This window comes from Dasypus novemcinctus, chromosome 1, assembly GCF_030445035.2.
Source record: "Dasypus novemcinctus isolate mDasNov1 chromosome 1, mDasNov1.1.hap2, whole genome shotgun sequence".
Taxonomy (NCBI): Eukaryota; Metazoa; Chordata; class Mammalia; order Cingulata; family Dasypodidae; genus Dasypus; species Dasypus novemcinctus.
Window position 1 is genome coordinate 87074945 of NC_080673.1, and position 19066 is coordinate 87094010.

Genomic DNA, 19066 nt, shown 5'->3' on the forward strand with positions numbered 1-19066 from the left:
TAAATAAAAATAAAACATCAACTTCATTTATAAAAAACTCAATACTTTAAATTTAACATCTCAATTGGGAACAGTTCCTACAGTCAGCAGTGGAAGCTTGGACAGGAAAACTGCAGTAAATAGAGTGAAATATTACACAAGTCTGTATAAGTTGACATGAAAAGTCATCCAAGATATTTGAAATGAAAGCAAGTCACAGGATATTAAGTACAGTAAGGGTCCACTGTTAAGGCTGTTAATCACGTTTTCTCTTTAAATTTATATATTCATGTAGTGTTGATTATTTTTACAATTATATATTGCTTTTATAATAAAAAAACAACAAAATTAATAATATTCAAAACACATTTATTTACTACATCACTTTGAGGTTGATTTACATCAAGCATCCTAGAGAAAAACAAAGTTCATCATTGCTACAGGGATCATTTCAACAAATAAAATGTTTAATGAAAAACTGTGGTAATACAATGTATTTGTCTCTTAAAAAAAGAGTTTTATTTACAGATTGAGGAATGAAGATATTTCTTTTAATTAGATGTAGGTCCTTGAACAATATTCATTATGCAGCACAACCATAATAAAAATGGATTTCCTATGAATAACTCAAGTACCCAGTGAAACATTAAGAGATGAGTCATAGTTTTTTTGTTTAATCATATTCAGAAAATCTAATGTGTTTACTTGCTTGTTGAGTCTTTGCCAGTCTAATCTTTTCAGCTTTGGTTATTAACTACAGAGGGAAAAAATCAGAAATTAGAATGTACTGGATACTCAGAAAGGCAAAGCTAATTATGACTAGAAAAAATTCACATATCGGCTTGAATGAAACTTTTCTCTTTAGAAAAGAGAAAGGGAGATGAATGAGATATTAAGCTTAAGTCAAATAAAAAACTAGATTATAGCTTTTTAAATAGTAAGTCATTAATCTTTGAGTTATCCAAAACTTTTTGGTTTCATTTTACTAAAATCTTTCGATTATCAGCAGTCATTCCACATAGATGATTTTTTTTACCCTTTTATAGAAGGGTTCAAGATCCATATTTTGTTGTTTTATATGCCCGTGGGTATGAGTATTACCAAGGCACTTCTTCAATGGTATGTGGTCCTTAATAATTACACTGCGCTTGGCAATTTATAGGTTATTCCAATAAGACAACATATTTTGGGCTGAGTGCTACATAAAGGTTTGCTTACAAATATAAATTTAGAAAATGAAAAATATCCTAAATAAAGTTTATTTATTGTAACATTTTATAAAGTTTGGGAAACATCTTAAAGTAATTGAAATTACTTTAATGAAACTCAGAAGAAACCTGCTGAAAATGTCTAAATTTCCAAAAGCTTTCTTAATGGAAAAATTTTAAATGTGCTATTTATCTTAAGAGTAAATTAGAATCCTTTTCTCTTAAAAATATCAACTGTAATGAGTATTCCTCAAAAGAGTTTTTTAATAGCCCCCACTTCCCTGATTTTTTGTGAGAGGTCATTAATTTACTGGTATCTGAAGAAAATATAAAACTTTTCTTGACATATTCATTTTTTCCCTCCTTTTCATCCTCTATTAACTGAAAACAGGGAGGGCAATGAAGAAACTGTTACCAATATTATTCTACTGTATAACATGAAAATTAAGAACGATGTTTTTTATTTGTACTTTTTTGTCATTCATTGATGGATTAATTTCAATACTACTGCTGAAACACTGGGCAACGAAGTCAATAAAGTATTATGTCATATCTTGGGCAGAATCACTAACATTCTGCTCATTTTTTCTAAGCACTCAATCTCCACTACTAAAGCGTTTCCTGTACTCTAGCCACACTTGCCTCCTAGTCCCTGACAACCCTATCTCTAGGGCTTCTGCCCAAAGCAGTATCCTCCACCTTCCTGGCTTGTTCACTCATGGCTCAAAAGTCATCTCAGCAGGGAGAACTTCCCTGGCAATTGACCTGATGCAAAACTACCCTACAATGCCCTTTAATTTGCTTTATTTTACTGCACAGCATAACCTGCTCATCATTATCTGACCTGTCTTCTGTGTAAGCTTCATGAAAACGGAATTTGTTACTTATGGCCATATCCCCAGTTCCTAGACCAGTAAATAGTGGCTGACACAAAGGGAAGCATTAAAAAATTTGTTGAATGAATAAATAGTAAAGTGGAGGGTGACAAACTAATTATAGTATATGCCTCTCCTCTGAAAAGCTTTGTATAGTACATTCTTTTCACTTCATGAGATAAGCAAATAAGCTACTTCCATAGTGTTCAGGCAGGATCCCCTGCTTTCAGGTTTCCACTTATCACACAAATCTTGCTAATTAACAAGACTGAAGGTCAATGATAGAGCTACTTAATTGGTTTCCAATTCAATTTATAAAACTTCCTAGTCAATTGTTTATTCCTTGCCTCAAGTTTAATTTTCAAACACAGAATCTTTCTAAATTTCTAAAATCTAAACTAAATGATTAACTCCTAGTTTTAAACATATACATAATTTAAATGGAATTTCACATCAATTAGAAGAATAAGTTATTTAACAAAGTGATCTCATCTCAGTTACCTGTTCTTAATTAACGATTTTAACATTTAAATAATCTCAAGCAGGTTTTAAAATTAACACCTCATAGATTCGAAAGAGTTCTTAGGAAGGAAGGAGGCCATCCCATTTCAGCAAGTTCAGTCTCTTTCAAGGAAAGAGAATTAACAAAGACCAGCAGGAAACCTCCCCCCAAATCATCTTAAATTCTAAAGAATCCTGGCAATGGAAGGCTAAAGAAAGACGTTCAATTTTTTAAGTTAAAAGAAATAATTTTAGGAATATGACCCCAAATCAACAAACCTGGAATACAGGAAGTATGACTTTAAGTGTTAACCAATTATAAAAGGAAGCTTATTTTTTCAGATTTTCTCAGACTTTTATAGTATACATTTCCTTATGTGTCCTATTTTGTTCCAAACACTTTAAAATGTTTTAACCTTTACATAAATAATTTTTAAAAGAATATGCCAGCTTAAGTAGCAATAAAAACTATTTTATAAATTGCACAGTATCATTTAAAAAACTGACACGAAAATAAAATTATTGAACACAGGGCTTAATTTAAATTGCTTACGCTTGTTTATATCATTTGTTGACTATCCTAGAGAAAACAAATAAGTTTAACATTGCTATAGGGATCATTTATGTGTGAAGTTTCTGAATCTTATCTGTGGAGTTTGTATCTTTATAAACTATGCTCTTAAAAGTATTGTGTTTTACCATTAGGACAGTCTAAATAATCTCTTATCATCAAACTAAAAAACACAATGGCCAGAAATAAAGACGGTTTAACTTAAAAAGAGGAAAAAAAGAAAACTGACTCTAAATTAAAATTATGTACCCTCATAGGTTAAATAATCCTGATTTCATGCGTTTTGAGATCCAAACCAATGTAAAATATATTCTCTGTAAATCTTTGTTAAGGTATAGGAAAATCAATGTTATTTTGTCACTACAAATTATAGACTTCTAGAAGAAATTCATCCTCCAACAAAAGTTCAGGCTACAAAATAAAAAATCAAATGTGAATTGATTACCTTCTCAGTGCCTCTTTTCTTTTCCCGAGGCTGATTAAGTTTGGCTTGCCTATCTACCAAAATCTTCTGCCAATACCTCTGTTCATGATCACCTTGAAAACAAAAATCTTGATCACAGAACATATAGATACTTAAGAATAAGCATATTCAAAGCACCAAACGTTCTCTAGGAAGTAGAATAGTTATTTGATTATATTTTATGCCACTTTGTGTATATTAGCTAAACTCAGAAAATGTAATACAATCACTGGCAATAAGAATTGTTAGAAGTTTCTATGAAAGTTTTTACCAGAGAGGACTTCGAGTTTCCAGCAGTGTTTCTTTTTGATTTCTGTATATGCATTTATTACTGCTTGAGCATCTTCAGGAGTTTTAAATCTAGCATGGCATTCTGTATCTCCTTCTAGCATATCAACATAAACAACTTCTGAGATTGTTGCCAAAGTATCCTGCATTAGAGTTCAGTAAAAAGACTTTACCAAAATGTTTTGTAATAATTTAAAATTTATACTATTGATGGTGTAAGGATATATTCTATAAATAGGTTACTATTATGTAGCTTAATTGTTAAGTACTGTAGACCGACTGTTCTAAAATATACACAAGCTCTTAAAAGATAAATACAACTGAACAAAGAAGAGAACCTATTTAATATCAAGTCTCATCATAATTTACGTTTCATTTATTTTCTTTAAACCACATCCTAAAAATCTAAACTATAAGGTAAACTTTGTAAGGACAACAAATTTGTACAGCAGAACATACAGAAAATACTGCCCAGCCCCTGGCCCCAAACCAAAAAAAAAAAAAAAAATATATATATATATATATATCAAGACATCCAAGTCCAGGAGTAGTAAGTTAGAAGATGGAATAAAATTTAAAATTGGAGAAAAGGTATTTTTTTTTTCACAAAATTACAAAGGACTTAAAATATACGTAAAAACATTCAACTTCTTTTTATAACAATTTATGAAAAAAATTTCATGAACCTTACAAAAACCCAAACTTAGCTTAAAAGTTCTTGCTTTCTGTTAAAATTTCTCTGTAACTTCTTCTAAAGAGGCTGTGGTCACTTAGCAAGGAAAAGTTTTACCTATAATGCCTGCTGTGAGGGCGACTTAACAAGATTCCTGCATCCTAATCAATTTTATTTTCACAGCGGGTCCTTCAGGGTATACAGGCATTTATGCAGGAATGTTACACTAATTCTTAGTTCATCAATTCCTATTCATAAAACTAAAAGAAGTAACTGAAGATTTCCAACTGAAAAAGAAACCTTATCCATCTTTTCTCCCTATGGCTTTGACCCACATTTTTAGATGTCAATTTTCAGATGGAAAATTATAGAAAGAACAACTGAGTACCTGGAAAAGTTATTTCATTATAGAACAAGAAATGCCCATTAGTTAATAATAAAGAACATCCAGTAAAAATTTGTGAGCCTCTAGAAGCCAAGGACTAGGTCTTATCTCATCCCAATGCTTAGCATACTGCCTATCACAAAATAGGTACTTAGTAAATGTAAATGTTTGCTGAGTCAAAAAATATATATATAAAAGAACTGAAGAAAAATACACTTGGCCAATCCTTCCCATTTCTCTCTCTAGTTAGTACCAAATTTACAAAACAAAACAAAACATTACTAAAGGGATGAAATTTGAAATATATTCACAGGTAGTAGTGAGAGTGCTGTGACTGATTTATCAGACAGATTAGATTACCACAACTCAACAGATATTTACTAAATATCCATTATAATGTCAGGCTAATCTCCAGGTTTAAAACCCATCCTAGAATGACAAATTAGGCAGGTAATCAAATGGGCAAGTTGCAGACAGCAGTAACCAGTTTTTGTTCCAGCAAAATGTAAGTAACTACTAACTTAATTAATGGAGTTATTTTTTTATTTCATTGATCATAGATGAAGAATTTGTAATTGATCTAATTACTATTTAGACAATGAAAGTTGTTTGATTAATATAATTAAATTTTGCCAGTGTCTCCAAATAACAAACTTTGAGTTATTTTTCTATTAAAGCTTTTGCAATCTGACTATATATTTAAGTCCCTCAATTTTTCAGCCTTCTTATCCCAAATGAAACAAGCTAGTAATCCCTAGGATTGTCCATACACCTCACCTAATTTGGAAAGAGAATACAAAGCTTACTTTTTATTGACAGCTACATGATTTTAGGATAGGGTTTCATATAAAGAGCGCTTGGCAAGATCATAACAGTAACAACTTCAATGGTTATCAAGCTTAAATATGCGAATGCCATGATCTTTGAATAACCAAACCACCATGTGTTCTGAATTTTAGTATAATGGAATTTAAAAATAGTTGAAATGATGTAGAAGAACATTTTACATGGTTTAAAAATAAAGTGTTTCCAATAAATGGGTCACAGAGTAAGGGAAATGATATAGTACTCCCACCTAAAGGAATATGACAGAGTTAATATGAAAGAAATATTGCCATATATGTTGGTATAAGAGACTTTTAGAATATAAGTTGAATACATGATAAAAAGAAAACTGAAGTGTGCACAGCAATTTATAGTGCAACTTATTTATGTTGTGCATGCATGCAAAATTTTTGTAGCCTTTTTTAGTACTTTTCCATAGCTGAAAAATTTTAAAGACTCAGCATGGATTGAAATATTTCACGAAAAATCATAAACAACATAAAAAAAATTAAAATCTCTTTCCTCCAAAACCTCCTGCATTCCTTCCAGGATCCGTTCTCGGACAGGATGCATTAACAAACTAAAAGAAACTAAATCCATGTTAAATGAAAAAATATGCATATTACCTTTTATTCCAAAATAGCAGTTCTGACATATTTTTTAGGTCACAACATCTACTGAATCTACTGAAAATAAATTCACAAATCTCTAGTTTGCTCCACAGTCAGACCGATAATGATGATTACAATTTTAAAATAATTTCATACCAACTATATTCTTAAGTCTTCAAAAGATTTGGCGCTAAGTATTTTTTTAAAATTAAGTTTCACTGGAAATAAAAGTCTTGGAAAAAATATTGGGGAAGCATTTTACTATATTCAGTTCTTTAGTTATAATGGCTATAGAATATATCTTCAACCTCACAGTTGTTAACCATTTCAGGACAACAATAAAAATAAGCAGAGATTGTAATTTTCCTATACAGAATGACTTTTCATGTATTCACTGCAAATTTGCTCCAGTGAGGAATTTCAAATTTTGCTTAGTTAAGCCTAAGAGTTACCATAGAATATAAAAGGTGCAAGTATATTCTAATTTGATTTACTTCATTTTCCATTTCCAAGACATTTTCACACAGGAATCTTACTAAGGGGAGAGAGTGACAACTACCCTGGGGTCTCAAAAGCATTACCCGGACTTGCTTCCTGCCAGGTAAGGGCTCAGTGCTAACAATCTTCACAATCACTCCACTCACAAACTGTGGTCCCATTGCATTAACTTTCTCCTGGGGGTCACATTCTTCATTGTTTGCTGTTGATTTGAGAAGGAAAAGGCCAGAAATAAATCTCTTACGTTTCACAATTAAATACTTAGGAGGACTGTTTTAGAATAACAACCGTGAATGATTCCTTGCCTTCTCAGGTTGATTCAAATTAAGAAAATTAATAACTTGTATTTCAGACTAAAATGAAATAGTTTTATGACTGTAAACTTACTGTTAGAAGAACATTTGTAAAACCTTAAAAATGGCCTTTTTCTCTGAACCAAGTAAGTACTTTATTAGAAATATACAGGCATAGAGGGCTATATCAGAATATCCCATGTACATTAACTCAAAAGTAAAAATCTATTTTTACAATTTATAGGAAGTTAAAATGTATTCTAATATTGAAGAATTCAGAAGACTCTTGATTTAATTTGTTCTTGCTTGTGGTTCATACTATGTGATGAAGTTACAATCTTTATTCCCAATCCATAAACTAGGCACTTAATATTTACTAAACTTGATTAATTATGAAAACTGTAGGAAAAAAAAACTGATATAATTTAAAAGAGATCCCCTTCAAATAATCCTGTACCAAGAATAAATTACAACTGGACATGACAAATAATTATTATAATTACTACCATTTTATAATTGTTTTTCAAAATGAAAGGCTATCCTATAAGAACTCAGAAATAGCATTTTAGTATATAAGTACCACCATAATCCTATAAACACTATTATAGTGATCTTTACTTTTTTCATTTTTCATTCCAGATTTATTAGGTATACCACGGTCTGTTTCCATTTCAGATTCCAATTTTAGTTGGGATATTGTTTTTTTTAAAGAAGCCATGCTGGCCTTTTGCAGAGCTAAATACTCTTTTTTCAAATCCATCCATTCATTCCTGTAAGGAATAAAAAGAAACACAGAAATATTGCAACAAATGACTAAAAAAATAAATGAAATATCTAAATATACACATATACAGTTATTTGCAACCACTCCCTCCCTCAACTTCTCTTTCTTTAAACACACTCAAATTATTCTTGGGTTCTAAATTCAACTAGCAAACAAGCAAAGGGTAGTTCTCCTGGCCCCAGCATTCAGATTAAAAGCTTTAAATTTGCAAATTAAATTCTTGAGCATGCTGCAAATGTTTGTATTTTTTGATAATAAAATTTCAGAATTTACTAATTAACTAGTAAAATTTATTAGAACAATTAGCTAAATCTGGTGATAAAATAGAGAGTAAAATTTAGAGATTATTTGTTAAGGGGCTTCCAATGTGAGAGGTAACATTCCTTAGTTTTAACTTGAATCAAAAAGATTTTCTAAGAAGAAAAAAACACCCCAGGGAAGCAATTTATTTATTTACATGCATTTAACATGTAGATGTTTCTGCAAACAGGTAGAGCTCTTCCAGATTGAAACACAATGCCTCCAGGGGCTCCCCAGGAACACTCATTGTTACCCTAATCTATGCCATCAAACAAGCAGATAAGAGATTTTTTAAAGAGGATGGTATCTTGTGGTAATGGTTTTAGCTGTTAACATTGACATCTGTATACTTCAAAAAAAAAAAAAAAAATCCAGACCCACCCAGGATCATACATTCCCTGAGAGCTGATACATTAAAATAACAAAAGGCTCTTGTAATGATTCTCAGAGATAAAAAGGCAGAAGGAATTCAGGAGTTAAGAATAGTATAAATAGAAGTGCCTCAAGTCCTTGCCTTTTACCCTTCTAGAGAACACAAGTCTTTGGAACGAATACCGGCAGGTAAAGGAAATTTTCCTCTGAAGGTATGCCATTTTGTTTTTCTTCTCTTAAGCTTTAACGTCGGAAAGAAGGTCATGTAGAATGGACTGGACTCCCTTCAACTTTAACATGGAGGTACTTTCTGTTTCTTAAAGTAAGTGCTTCCATGTTTTAGTAGAAGTGTATTCAATTTGACCTTCTGGATGAACATGCTAACCCTGATAATTTAGCAGCGGTCTAAGAGATCCCCTTTGCTTTAACATGGGGGTACCTGCTATGTAAAACAAAAGTAAGTGCTTCCATGTTTCAGTGGAGGTGTCTCCAAACCGGCACACTTTTGTTTGACCCAAGGTATGTCTCTCAACTTTTTAAATTTTACAGGTTAATGAAGTGAAGTGAATGATTTCAAATCTATCAAGACTGGGCTCCCCACCACTTAAACGTGGATGTACTTGCTTTAAATCTAAAAAAGTAAGTGCTTCCATGTTTTGGTGATGGTGAGTCTTTTTACATTTCATGACTTCAAGACTACTTAATTAAGCTAAAATTTTAGTATGTATAAATTAGGCTTAAGCCAGAAAAGGGACCCCCTCTACTTTAACATGGAAGCACTTGCTGTGAGCTATTTTATTAAGTGCTTCCATGTTTGAGTGTGGTGAATCCTACTTAACCTTCAATTGTGTTATCTATATTGCTGGGAGTTACAGGCCACTACTGTTGCTAATATGCAACTCTGTTCAATATAAAGTGGAATTGCACTTTAGCAATGGTGATGGAGTGTGTCAATTGCCGGCAGTGAAATTTATACCATGGACTTACTTTGATAGTACTCTTAGTGGTATAACTTCTTCTCCCATTTTATGTCTCTCTTTATGTTTTTTCTTATGCTTCCTTTTTGACTTTAAGAGCGATCCGTCTTTTGTATCTCCAGTGTCCTTTTCCTCTTCTACAGAGAATTCTATATCTTGACAAAATTAAGAATCCAGTTAGGTTAGGTATTTGGCTACAAAATGCATGAAACATAACCTTTATTTATCTCTAACCTACCTTTGTTTTCTTTGACTTCTGAAGCTGCTTTTTTAATGTTTTCTGTTTGAGCTATTTTCTTAACTTTTGATCTGGGAGCTACACACTCTGCATCTTCAGTGCTACTTCTTTTCCTTTTCCCTGTTTTGACTTCAGGTACACTGGACATTTCAGCTCTTTCCCGCTTTTTCTTTTTCTTTGAGGGTGGCTTCTGGGGTTCAATCATTTCTACCTCGGAGCCTTCAGATGTTGCCCTCAATCTTTTCAGTTTACAGGCGCTCTCATTGCTTGTGTCCATATTTGACTCTTTGACCTGGACATTATCTTCCTTCTCTTCCTTCTTCACTCGGCCTTTCTTCTTCTTCTTCTTTTTCTTTTCTTCTGTAAAAATGCTATTATTAGTTTCCTTTAAAACACCTTCGTTTATTTAAATATTAGATAATTAACTTACCAGTTACTCTTAGCACAGGAATGGGCTTATTTTTCACTGTCTTTGGAAATATTTGTTTATTTAAATATTAGATGATTAACTTACCAGTTACTCTTAGCACAGGAATGGGCTTATTTTTCACTGTCTTTGGAAATATTCCAGGTTTTCTTGGTGCTTCTTCTGGTGGATTGTTAAGAAACTGAAATGGTTGCAAAAAGTTACTGTAACACTGACCAAAAAAATCTTTTTTTGCCTTTTCCTTTTTAGGATTTGGACGTACCTCAATAGCCTTTGCTGCTTGTTCTTTTGTTTCAAATTCCACAAAGGCAAATCCCTTAGGATCTCCAGTAGATTTATAATGTGGGATGCTTATATAAACCACATTGCCACATTTCCCGAATACTCTTTCAATCCAGCTGTGATTAACATTTTTGGGAAGTAATTCCTATGATAAATTGAACACAGTATTTCATGATTTATGCTTAAGGTTTTTTTTTTTTTTAAATTCAATTACTATACTTTAATTTGAAGGTCAATAAATTTCAATATAATATGTTTGTGTCACTTTTTTGACTGTGGGACCTGGGCTTTAGAAAATTTCTTAAAAATGACTTACCACGTATACTGTCCGCTCATCCTCATCCTTTGGTCTTTCACCCAGGGGTTTTTTCCTTCTTATCCTGGTGCCTTCTAAATCCAGCTTAAAAAAGAGCACACTAAATGAGATTATTCAACATTAATTAATTCTATGCTTTGAAAGTTAAACTGTAGAATTTCTTACCTCTACAACAGCTGAGCTTTTCAATGCTCTGGCTATTAACTTTCCATCTGTGGTTAATTTTTTCATTTTGTTAAATGACACGAGAAGGGATATATCCACATCTAATGAAAAAGTTAACGGATTTAGCCACCAGATGTAAGAAATAGCACATAGTTAAAAAAGTCATACATATATACTTTGAAAGGATTATTTATATGGGAAGATCTCAATATATATATAGAATGTCCCACCCACCTTGATTCTGTTACCCGGGACTGTGTACCTCAAACGCTATATCAAGTTTGTGTGGGTCATGATTCCAGGTGGGGCAGGTTCCCAAGCACATTAAGAAAAAATGGGTGTTGACACTCTGAGAAAGCTGAGCAAGTGGTTATTAAGAGAAAAGAGCTGCCCATATTTATATAGAGGTAAACTTACATCCATCTCTAGACTTTTCAATTTGCTCTCGAAGAAATCTATCCTTGTGAAGATTTGCATCTCCAAACCAGAAGTCCACTTGCTTAGCAATATCAGAAAGCACCTGTTTAACCCGAGATCGTTTCTTTTTTTCTACATCTTTTTTCTTTTCAGTGCTTTCCTCTATTGCCTTGTCTGGATTTACATTTTCAGTTTCCATTCCTGTGAATTAACACAATAGTTCAAAACAGAAAATCTCAACTCCCTTTCAGAAGATACATTCCAGCTATATTAGATGTAACCAAGTCAGTTAAATCAGTCTATCTCAACAGATGAATCATCTCCAGTGAAGGAAATATAAAAGTCTATTTGGGTATTTTAAAATGTTAATTTCCACTTTCCATCCCAGAGCTTATTTGACAGTAATTCCCTATGCCCTCCTTCCCTACCGAGTTATTTTGTAAGTCTCCTTCCTTGCTCCCTTAGCTCCAGCTGAGGCCTTGCTTTTCCTGAAAACTGACTAGGCCTCAAGAAGGGCCTTTTGAACTTGCTCCTTTCTGTGCAACCCTGACAACACAGCTCACTTCTTAGGGTCTTTGTTCAGCTGTTACCTCAGAGGTGTTCTCCGGAAATACAGCTAAAACCAGAAACTTAACTGTATCTCCCCTGCCTTATTTTTTCTTCATAGCATTTGTTACCTTTTTCTTTTTTTTTTAAAGATTTCTCTCCCCTTCCCTCCCCGCCCCGCCCCCGGTTGTCGGTTCTCTTGTTTATTTGCTGTATCGTCCGTCTTTGTCCGCATCTGTTAGCGGCACGAGAATCTATTTCTTTTTGTTGTGTCAGCTCTCTGTGTGTGCGGCACCATTCCTGGGCAGGCTGCACTTTCGTGCTGGGCGGCTCTCCTTATGGGGTGCACTCCTTGTGCGTGGTGCTCCCCTACGTGGGGGACACCCCTGTGTGGCAGGGCACTCCTTGCGTGCATGAGCACTGTGCGTGGGCCAGCTCCACATGGGTCAAGGAGGCCCGGGGTTTGAACCGCAGGCCTCCCTCCCATGTGGCAGACAGATGCCCTAACCTCTGGGCCAAGTCCACTGTCCTGTTACCTTCTAACATTACTAATTTATTTATTCATCCTTCTGAAAATGTCAGATCTATGAAATCAGATTTTCTCCCCTTGCTTACTGACACATCCCTAGTCCCTGGAACACATTTTAAAAATCTACTGAAGTGGCAATTTAGTAAGGTACTTAACACAAAAATGAAAAAAAAGAATAATCTTGGTCTCCGTAACACAGAAGAGCTAAGATTAATGAGGAAGGTTGTATTGGACTCTCCCATTGCACCTGGGCTGGGAGAACTATTAGTTGGTATGCAGGCCTTGGGGCCTATGCAACCAGAACCACATAAAAGATGGATGAGGAGAAAGAAGGTAAAAGTTTTTTTGTGTCAAGGTGACCTAAATACAGTTGGCTTTTATCGGTGGTAGCTATACACTCCTGCTGTCAATGGTTGGGGGTGGCAGGAGTGGATAGAAGAACTGGTAACTGATGGATGAGGAAACTGCAAGGCCTAATGTGATGAAAATATTGCACCTGCTATATCTTTTGCCTCTTATCCTTTTTAAAGTTAAGTGAGGACAGTATTAAAGTTTCTGTGTTTCCTGAGTCTGACTGCCACCTAGAACCTGTAACTGAGCAGTGATGTTGCAGATAGCAACAGAAATTTGACATGTTTTCAAAGTGATGTCCAGTAAGAAGGTACCCTTAAAGAATTTTACCTCAAATCTCTTCCTGCATTCTCACCAAAATAAACAGAAGTCTTTTGACTTTTTTTGTGTGTGTGTGTGAGATACAGGGACTGGGGATTAAACCCTGGATCTCTTATGTGGGAAGCTGGTGCTCAACCACTGAGCCACATCAGCTTCCCTGAGTTTATTTCATTTGTTTGCCTGTTTTTTTGTCTTTTTTTGTTTTGTTTTTAGGAGGCACAAGGAACCAAACCCAGAACCTCCCATGTGGGAAGGAGGCACCCAATCCCTTGAGCCATATCTGCTCCCCTTGACATTTTTAGAATAGGATTTGGTTCCTCATCCAAGTACTAATTTTGAAAACATACAAGTAACGAGGTATTTAGTTGATGCTAGTTTAACATACACAAATGCACACACGTCATTAATAATAAAGAAAATCAATCAAGTCTCATTTTATGTCCCATAACCACTTTCCTCCCTTCATTCTCACTTCAACCCATCCTGTCAGGCTTTCCTTCCCACCATTGCAGTAAAACTGCCAACAAAGTCATCGACGACCTCTGCTATTAACTTCTCAGCAACATTTCCAGTTGCTCACTCCCTCTTTGAAAACTTTCTTCATGTGGCTTCATTTGCTCCCAAAGCCAATATTCAACTGTCCATTTGAAGCCTCTACTTGTTTATTTAAAGGGTATCACAAACTTAAATTGGCAAAAATAGAACTCTTGACTTTTAACAAATCTATTCTTTCCCATCTCAGAAAACACAATTGCTGAGGAAGCAAAAACTTAGAAATCATTCCCCATTTTCTTTGTTTAATACATCACAACAAATTCATCAGCATTTCTGTAAGTGCTATCTTCAAAATATATCCTGCATATGAATACTTCTCATCTCTTTCACCACAACTACCTGTCTAAGCTACCATTGTTCTTGCATGGACTACTTACTGCAAGAGGTTCCTAAAGGACCTGCCTGCTTCTCCTCTTCTTTCTTTCTAATAATTCCCCAGATAGCTACAAGGATAATTAAAATATGTAAATCAGATCATGTCAAGCCCCTGCACAAAATCCTCCAAAGGTTTCTTATCACACTCAGAATGAAACTTAAAATCCTTACTTGTAGTTAACCAGGTTCTATATGATCTGGCCCAGGTATATCTGTTTCTAATCTATCTGCTATAATTATTTCTAGCAGGCTCACTCTTGCCACATACCATATTTCTGTTGTTCTAAATACACTAAGGCCAATTCAACTTCAAGGCCTTTTAAAGTCTTGCTGCTCTCTTTGCCTTCTCTACCATATTTGTATAAATTACTTTCTTGTTCATTCAGGTTGCTATTCAAATGTCATTTTCTCAGAGAGGCTTTCTCTACCATCCATTCTAAAATAACTCCCTTCCTGCCAACCTTAAGTCTACCCACCCCCTCAATCACCATTTTCTATTATCCTGTATTACTTCTGGGAATTATAATTTTACTATCTCACTAGAATGTAAACTCTTTGAGTTCAGGGACTTTGGCTTGAACGTCACGTATTTTGAATAATTCAATAAATATATTTAACAGTACCTTATAAAATGTAAAGTGTTAAGCATTTCTTTTTTTTTTTTGTAAGGGGGTAAGATATAAATAAAACATAAATGTAGGTTGTGATTATCACTACAGCTGGCTCTGTTACTAACTTTCCCCCTCTGAAAGTATAAATTAAAAAGGGCAGACTGTCAGCTCTCTAATTCCTTTCCTTATCAAAACCCCCTACATAAGGAAATAAGAAATCAGAACTACATTTGCCCAGAAAGCCACAGTTCTCCCAGAAACCAGGTATTTATCATCATTCTCATTTCTTGGTCCAGAGACCCACCTTTATTCCTTTTCCTACAATTATTTTTGTGGCTTGGAGTATTTAATTTAGGAATTCTTGTATAAGGTACATTAAGCATGTCTGCAATTTGAGACCTTAAAATATATATTCTGGAATGAAGTTCTGATAACGTGACAAAATGGATGAACCTTGCAGACATTAGTTGACTGAAATAAGCCAGATATAAAAGGACAAATATTGTATTATCTCACTGATATGAAGTAATTAGAATAAGCAAATTCCTAAGAGTCAGAAAACACAATATAGGTTATCAGGGTCTGGGGTGAGAGTAGGGAAAGAGGACTTAATGCTTAATTGGTAGAGTGTGTCCTTTTGGGATGATGGAAACATTTTGGTATCGATGGTGGTGATGGCAGCACAACCTTGCATTGCAAACCTAACATTGTGAACAACAATGAAATAAAATATTTCAATGTGGTTAAGAGAGGAGATTTTAGGTTCTATACATGTTACTAGAATAAAAATTAGTAAGTATGTATATATATTCATAGGACTGTTCAATACAGCGAACTCTAGAGGAAACCATTGACTATAGTTAACAGTACAATTATCAAAATGTTCTTTCATCAATTGCAGCAAATGTACCACGCTAATGCAAGATGTTACTAATAGGGTGGTATATAGGCACTCAGCATTCTATGCATGATTTCTCTGTAAATCTGTAACTTCTATAATAAAAAAAGATTCTGTGGATGACTGAACACCTTTGTTTAGAGGAAGATTTAGATTAAGCAGAAAGAAATATAAGACATGGCACAACTTAGATTCCCTCTACGGAGTGGCTGCAGGGATCAGGAAGTCACGAGTAGTACCTTTGTTAGCCTTATCCTTCAAAGTTTGCACTTTTACAATATCCTGTGATAACAAATACATGTACTGTCATTACAGACCCAAATCAAACTTATTCTCTTTCCTCCCTAGGCCTATTCTTCCTACCATCATCATATTATTTAAGGATGCCATATTCTACCTAGTTAAAAAATCTATTTACTAGCTGTACAGACCTTGGCAAGTCACTCCATCTCTCTGTGGTCTATAAAATGTGGATAAAAATCACACTTAATGAATAGGGTTGTTATGAGAATTAATGAAAATACTGTTTATAAAGGACTTAAATTGCTGCTATGTGGTACACACTCAATATATGTAGCCATATGGAAACATTTTATAAAGTGTTCTAGAAGTCATCCATCCTCTATAGAAACTGTAACCTGTGGAAAACACAGATCTGATGTTTCTTTGAAGTCAATCTAAATCAAAACTTTCAACAATAGAAATTCCTTAGCACCTTCCTATAACATAGTATGTATTAAAAACAGAGTATATATTAAGAAAAAACTGATTTGTGAAATCTTAATTGCTGTTTTAATAACATTTTTGTGAGATGGTATATGAAATTGCTATTGCAGCCTTATTTTCAACATAACACGCCTGTAAACAATGGACTTCCCCCCTTTGTACAAAGACATTGTAGATAACTGAATGTTGGATTATAGAAAGGCCATTAGTTTCTTGTTACACATTGTCTGAATTTTGTTGCTTATCAGGTTTAATATTGTTCTTGAAAATAGTTGATGCTATGTTATATATACCAAGACTTCTTGAAGCCTACCTGAAGTACCATGGATTTTGGGTTAAGAATCCCCAGGTCAGAACATCACCTTACATGATAGCAAACTATAGAATTTTATACTAAACGGTAGGTAATGTGAGAGTCAAACATACCTGGGATCACTGAGCTAGTTATCTTTGTCCAAATCACTTAACATTTGAGCTTCTGTAAAAAGAAGCTGGAAGAAACCACCGAGGGGAATCGTGGGGATTCAAAACAACGTACATAAAGTAACTGGCACTGTTAAACAGTAACTTTTTTTTCTTTGTTTAAAGCTCACTTTAAGAAGCCAGTTAGTTGGATATTACTGGACTATTCAATAATCCCGGAACATTTTCTTGCCCCTATGCCTTTACCTGAATGAGTCTTCTCGTTTTGTTTAATAAACCCTACTCAATCTTAAAGGGCAAGGTTAAATGTCTTCTTACTGTCTGTGGTCTCCCACCACCACATATTCCTTAATTGGCTCATCTGCTTTCTCTAAGACTCCATTAACATATTCATTACGCTTCTAACACTTCTGATTTGAGTCCTTGCATAATCGAATTTTCAACTTTTTCAGGACAAGGACCACAGTACTGCAAAAGAAAAGGACTAAATTTTGGAATACAACGCCCTACATTTTGGTACCCTTCAGCAGCCAAAGCCCAAGTCCAATCTCCCAAAATAAGGTACAATCTCTAAGGCTACTGTCCCTCTCGGCCCCCGTACTTCCGCACAGACGCCGCCAAATGTGGGGCGTGCTCTAACCCTCCCAAAGCCGGACAATACGCGCCCTTGCTCACTTAAAACTGCAATTGAAGAGCCGCCAGAGGGCTTTTGCGCGTGCGCATAGAGGACTAGTACAAGAAGAAAATGGGTTTGTGGGAGGGGCGGGGTGAAAGGACGGCAGATAATAGAATGGACAGCAAGGCAAAGGACTATGAGCATTTTAGACCTCACCTAACGTGACCGATCCTGTAGTTCACGTGCAACTTACTCAGTTCAGTTCGCAAAACAAAGGGTCAGAGACTGCGTCCTTCGACCCTTTCCGCTTTCGGATCCTTACGGTCGTGAATATTTCGCGTCATAGGATGAGCGACACCGTTCACCCATCCTCAGGAGACAGCCAGGAGGCGGTGCGTCCGTCGCTTAGTCACAGCAGCGAGAGGGCGGGGCATCGGAGAACGCGGCCGGCTGAGGAGGCACCAAGCCAATGAAGAATGTGATTCGCGAGTTGAAAATGGCGGTTTGGGTCAAGTGGTGGTGGGCGGGCTAAGAATTGGGTCCTCACCTAGTGTGGGCCGCAGTTAGTGACGTCATCCCTTTGGCGGGAGAATTTCGAAAGGATTTGGACAAGGAACAGGTGAATTGAACTGTTTCCGGTGTTTCTGGGGATAGAGAGGGTGGGTAGGCTTGGAGACTTGAGTGGAAAACCGCGTCGCTGACTTGGAACGACTTGAGCAAAGAAACTACGGACTGGGCAATTCCTGCTTCCGAGTAAGGAACGGAGAGGGTCTTGGTGTTTGCTTTTAGGTCTGCCAAAGTGTCATGTCTCCCTTGTCATTTGGTTACAGAGGATCACGGTTATTAGAATACTTGTAAATAAAATGTGGTTTCTTTTAGTTATTTGGACGGATTGGTTTCTTAGGATATTATTGAATGACACCATCTTTTTGGTCTGTGAAACATTTAGGGCTACGAAAGACCCCGCTGAAAGTTTTTTGCTTGTTTCAAAACAAAAAGACCAAAAACATTTCAACATCTCGTGGTAATTAACTAGGAGAATAGCTCATCTTTCACTGAGAAATATTTTATTTGTATGTATGTATGTGAATTTATGTATATCTGTACTTAATTTAAATACCGCAGAACGATTGGGGTCTCCACAGCAGTTTGAAAATTTTGCGGATTACTCTTTCGCCGTTTACACGTAGGTCAACGCTTGAGACGGGACAGATCAACACTTTGGGAAAATTTTTCATCCTTGCATCTTAATATATGATGCTGTTGGCTGAAACCATTTTTCCTGTTTAAGGGTAAGAAAAGGGTGTCAGCTCTCCACTACACGTTGGAGAATTAGGGCTCTTATGAATCTTTTCTAATCCAGTTAGACTTTTCTTGAGGTTTAATCCTATAATCTCATTTACCATTTATGAGACTTTTTGAACCTTAGTTCCTTTTAAATTGTAAACTCCAGCAGTAATTTCACTAAATTGGGAAAACTATGGGAAATCTATCTTGCAAATTCAAAATAGTATATAAATAATTCTAAATTAGTAAACACTGGATTCCTAATGTATAATTGTGATAATATCTACTTTTCATGATTATGAAATGATAAATATATGTACAGTATTTAGCCCAATTCCTGACTGACACATTGTAGGTACTGAATACATACCTATATAATG

The 19066-nt window shown here is 35.0% G+C and overlaps 2 protein-coding genes across 8 annotated transcripts in view; one reads left to right on the forward strand and one right to left on the reverse strand.

Moving 5' to 3' along the window:
• Positions 1-331: 331 nt before the first annotated feature.
• LARP7 (La ribonucleoprotein 7, transcriptional regulator) lies at positions 332-17801 on the reverse strand. Of its 7 annotated transcripts, none has more exons than XM_058293943.2 (13): positions 17653-17801; positions 11449-11649; positions 11032-11132; positions 10867-10950; positions 10531-10695; positions 10356-10449; positions 9842-10201; positions 9614-9752; positions 7789-7940; positions 6961-7079; positions 3869-4028; positions 3580-3671; positions 332-733 (listed from the first exon to the last, which is right to left on the reverse strand). In XM_058293943.2, exons 2-13 carry the CDS (start codon positions 11645-11647, stop codon positions 653-655), a joined length of 1746 nt encoding a protein of 581 aa, XP_058149926.1. In that variant the 5' UTR covers positions 11648-11649; positions 17653-17801; the 3' UTR covers positions 332-652. The 7 variants fall into 7 exon arrangements, with proteins under 7 accessions (XP_058149926.1, XP_004480927.1, XP_071071152.1 ...); XM_004480870.4 differs by having other exon boundaries at positions 9614-9758; XM_071215051.1 differs by having other exon boundaries at positions 9842-10198; positions 17616-17753.
• ZGRF1 (zinc finger GRF-type containing 1) overlaps positions 17794-19066 on the forward strand; it is a 149353-nt gene continuing 148080 nt past the window's right edge. The window contains 1 exon segment of the mRNA XM_058293946.2: positions 17794-18018. The gene's annotated coding sequence lies outside the window, so the exon portion shown is untranslated.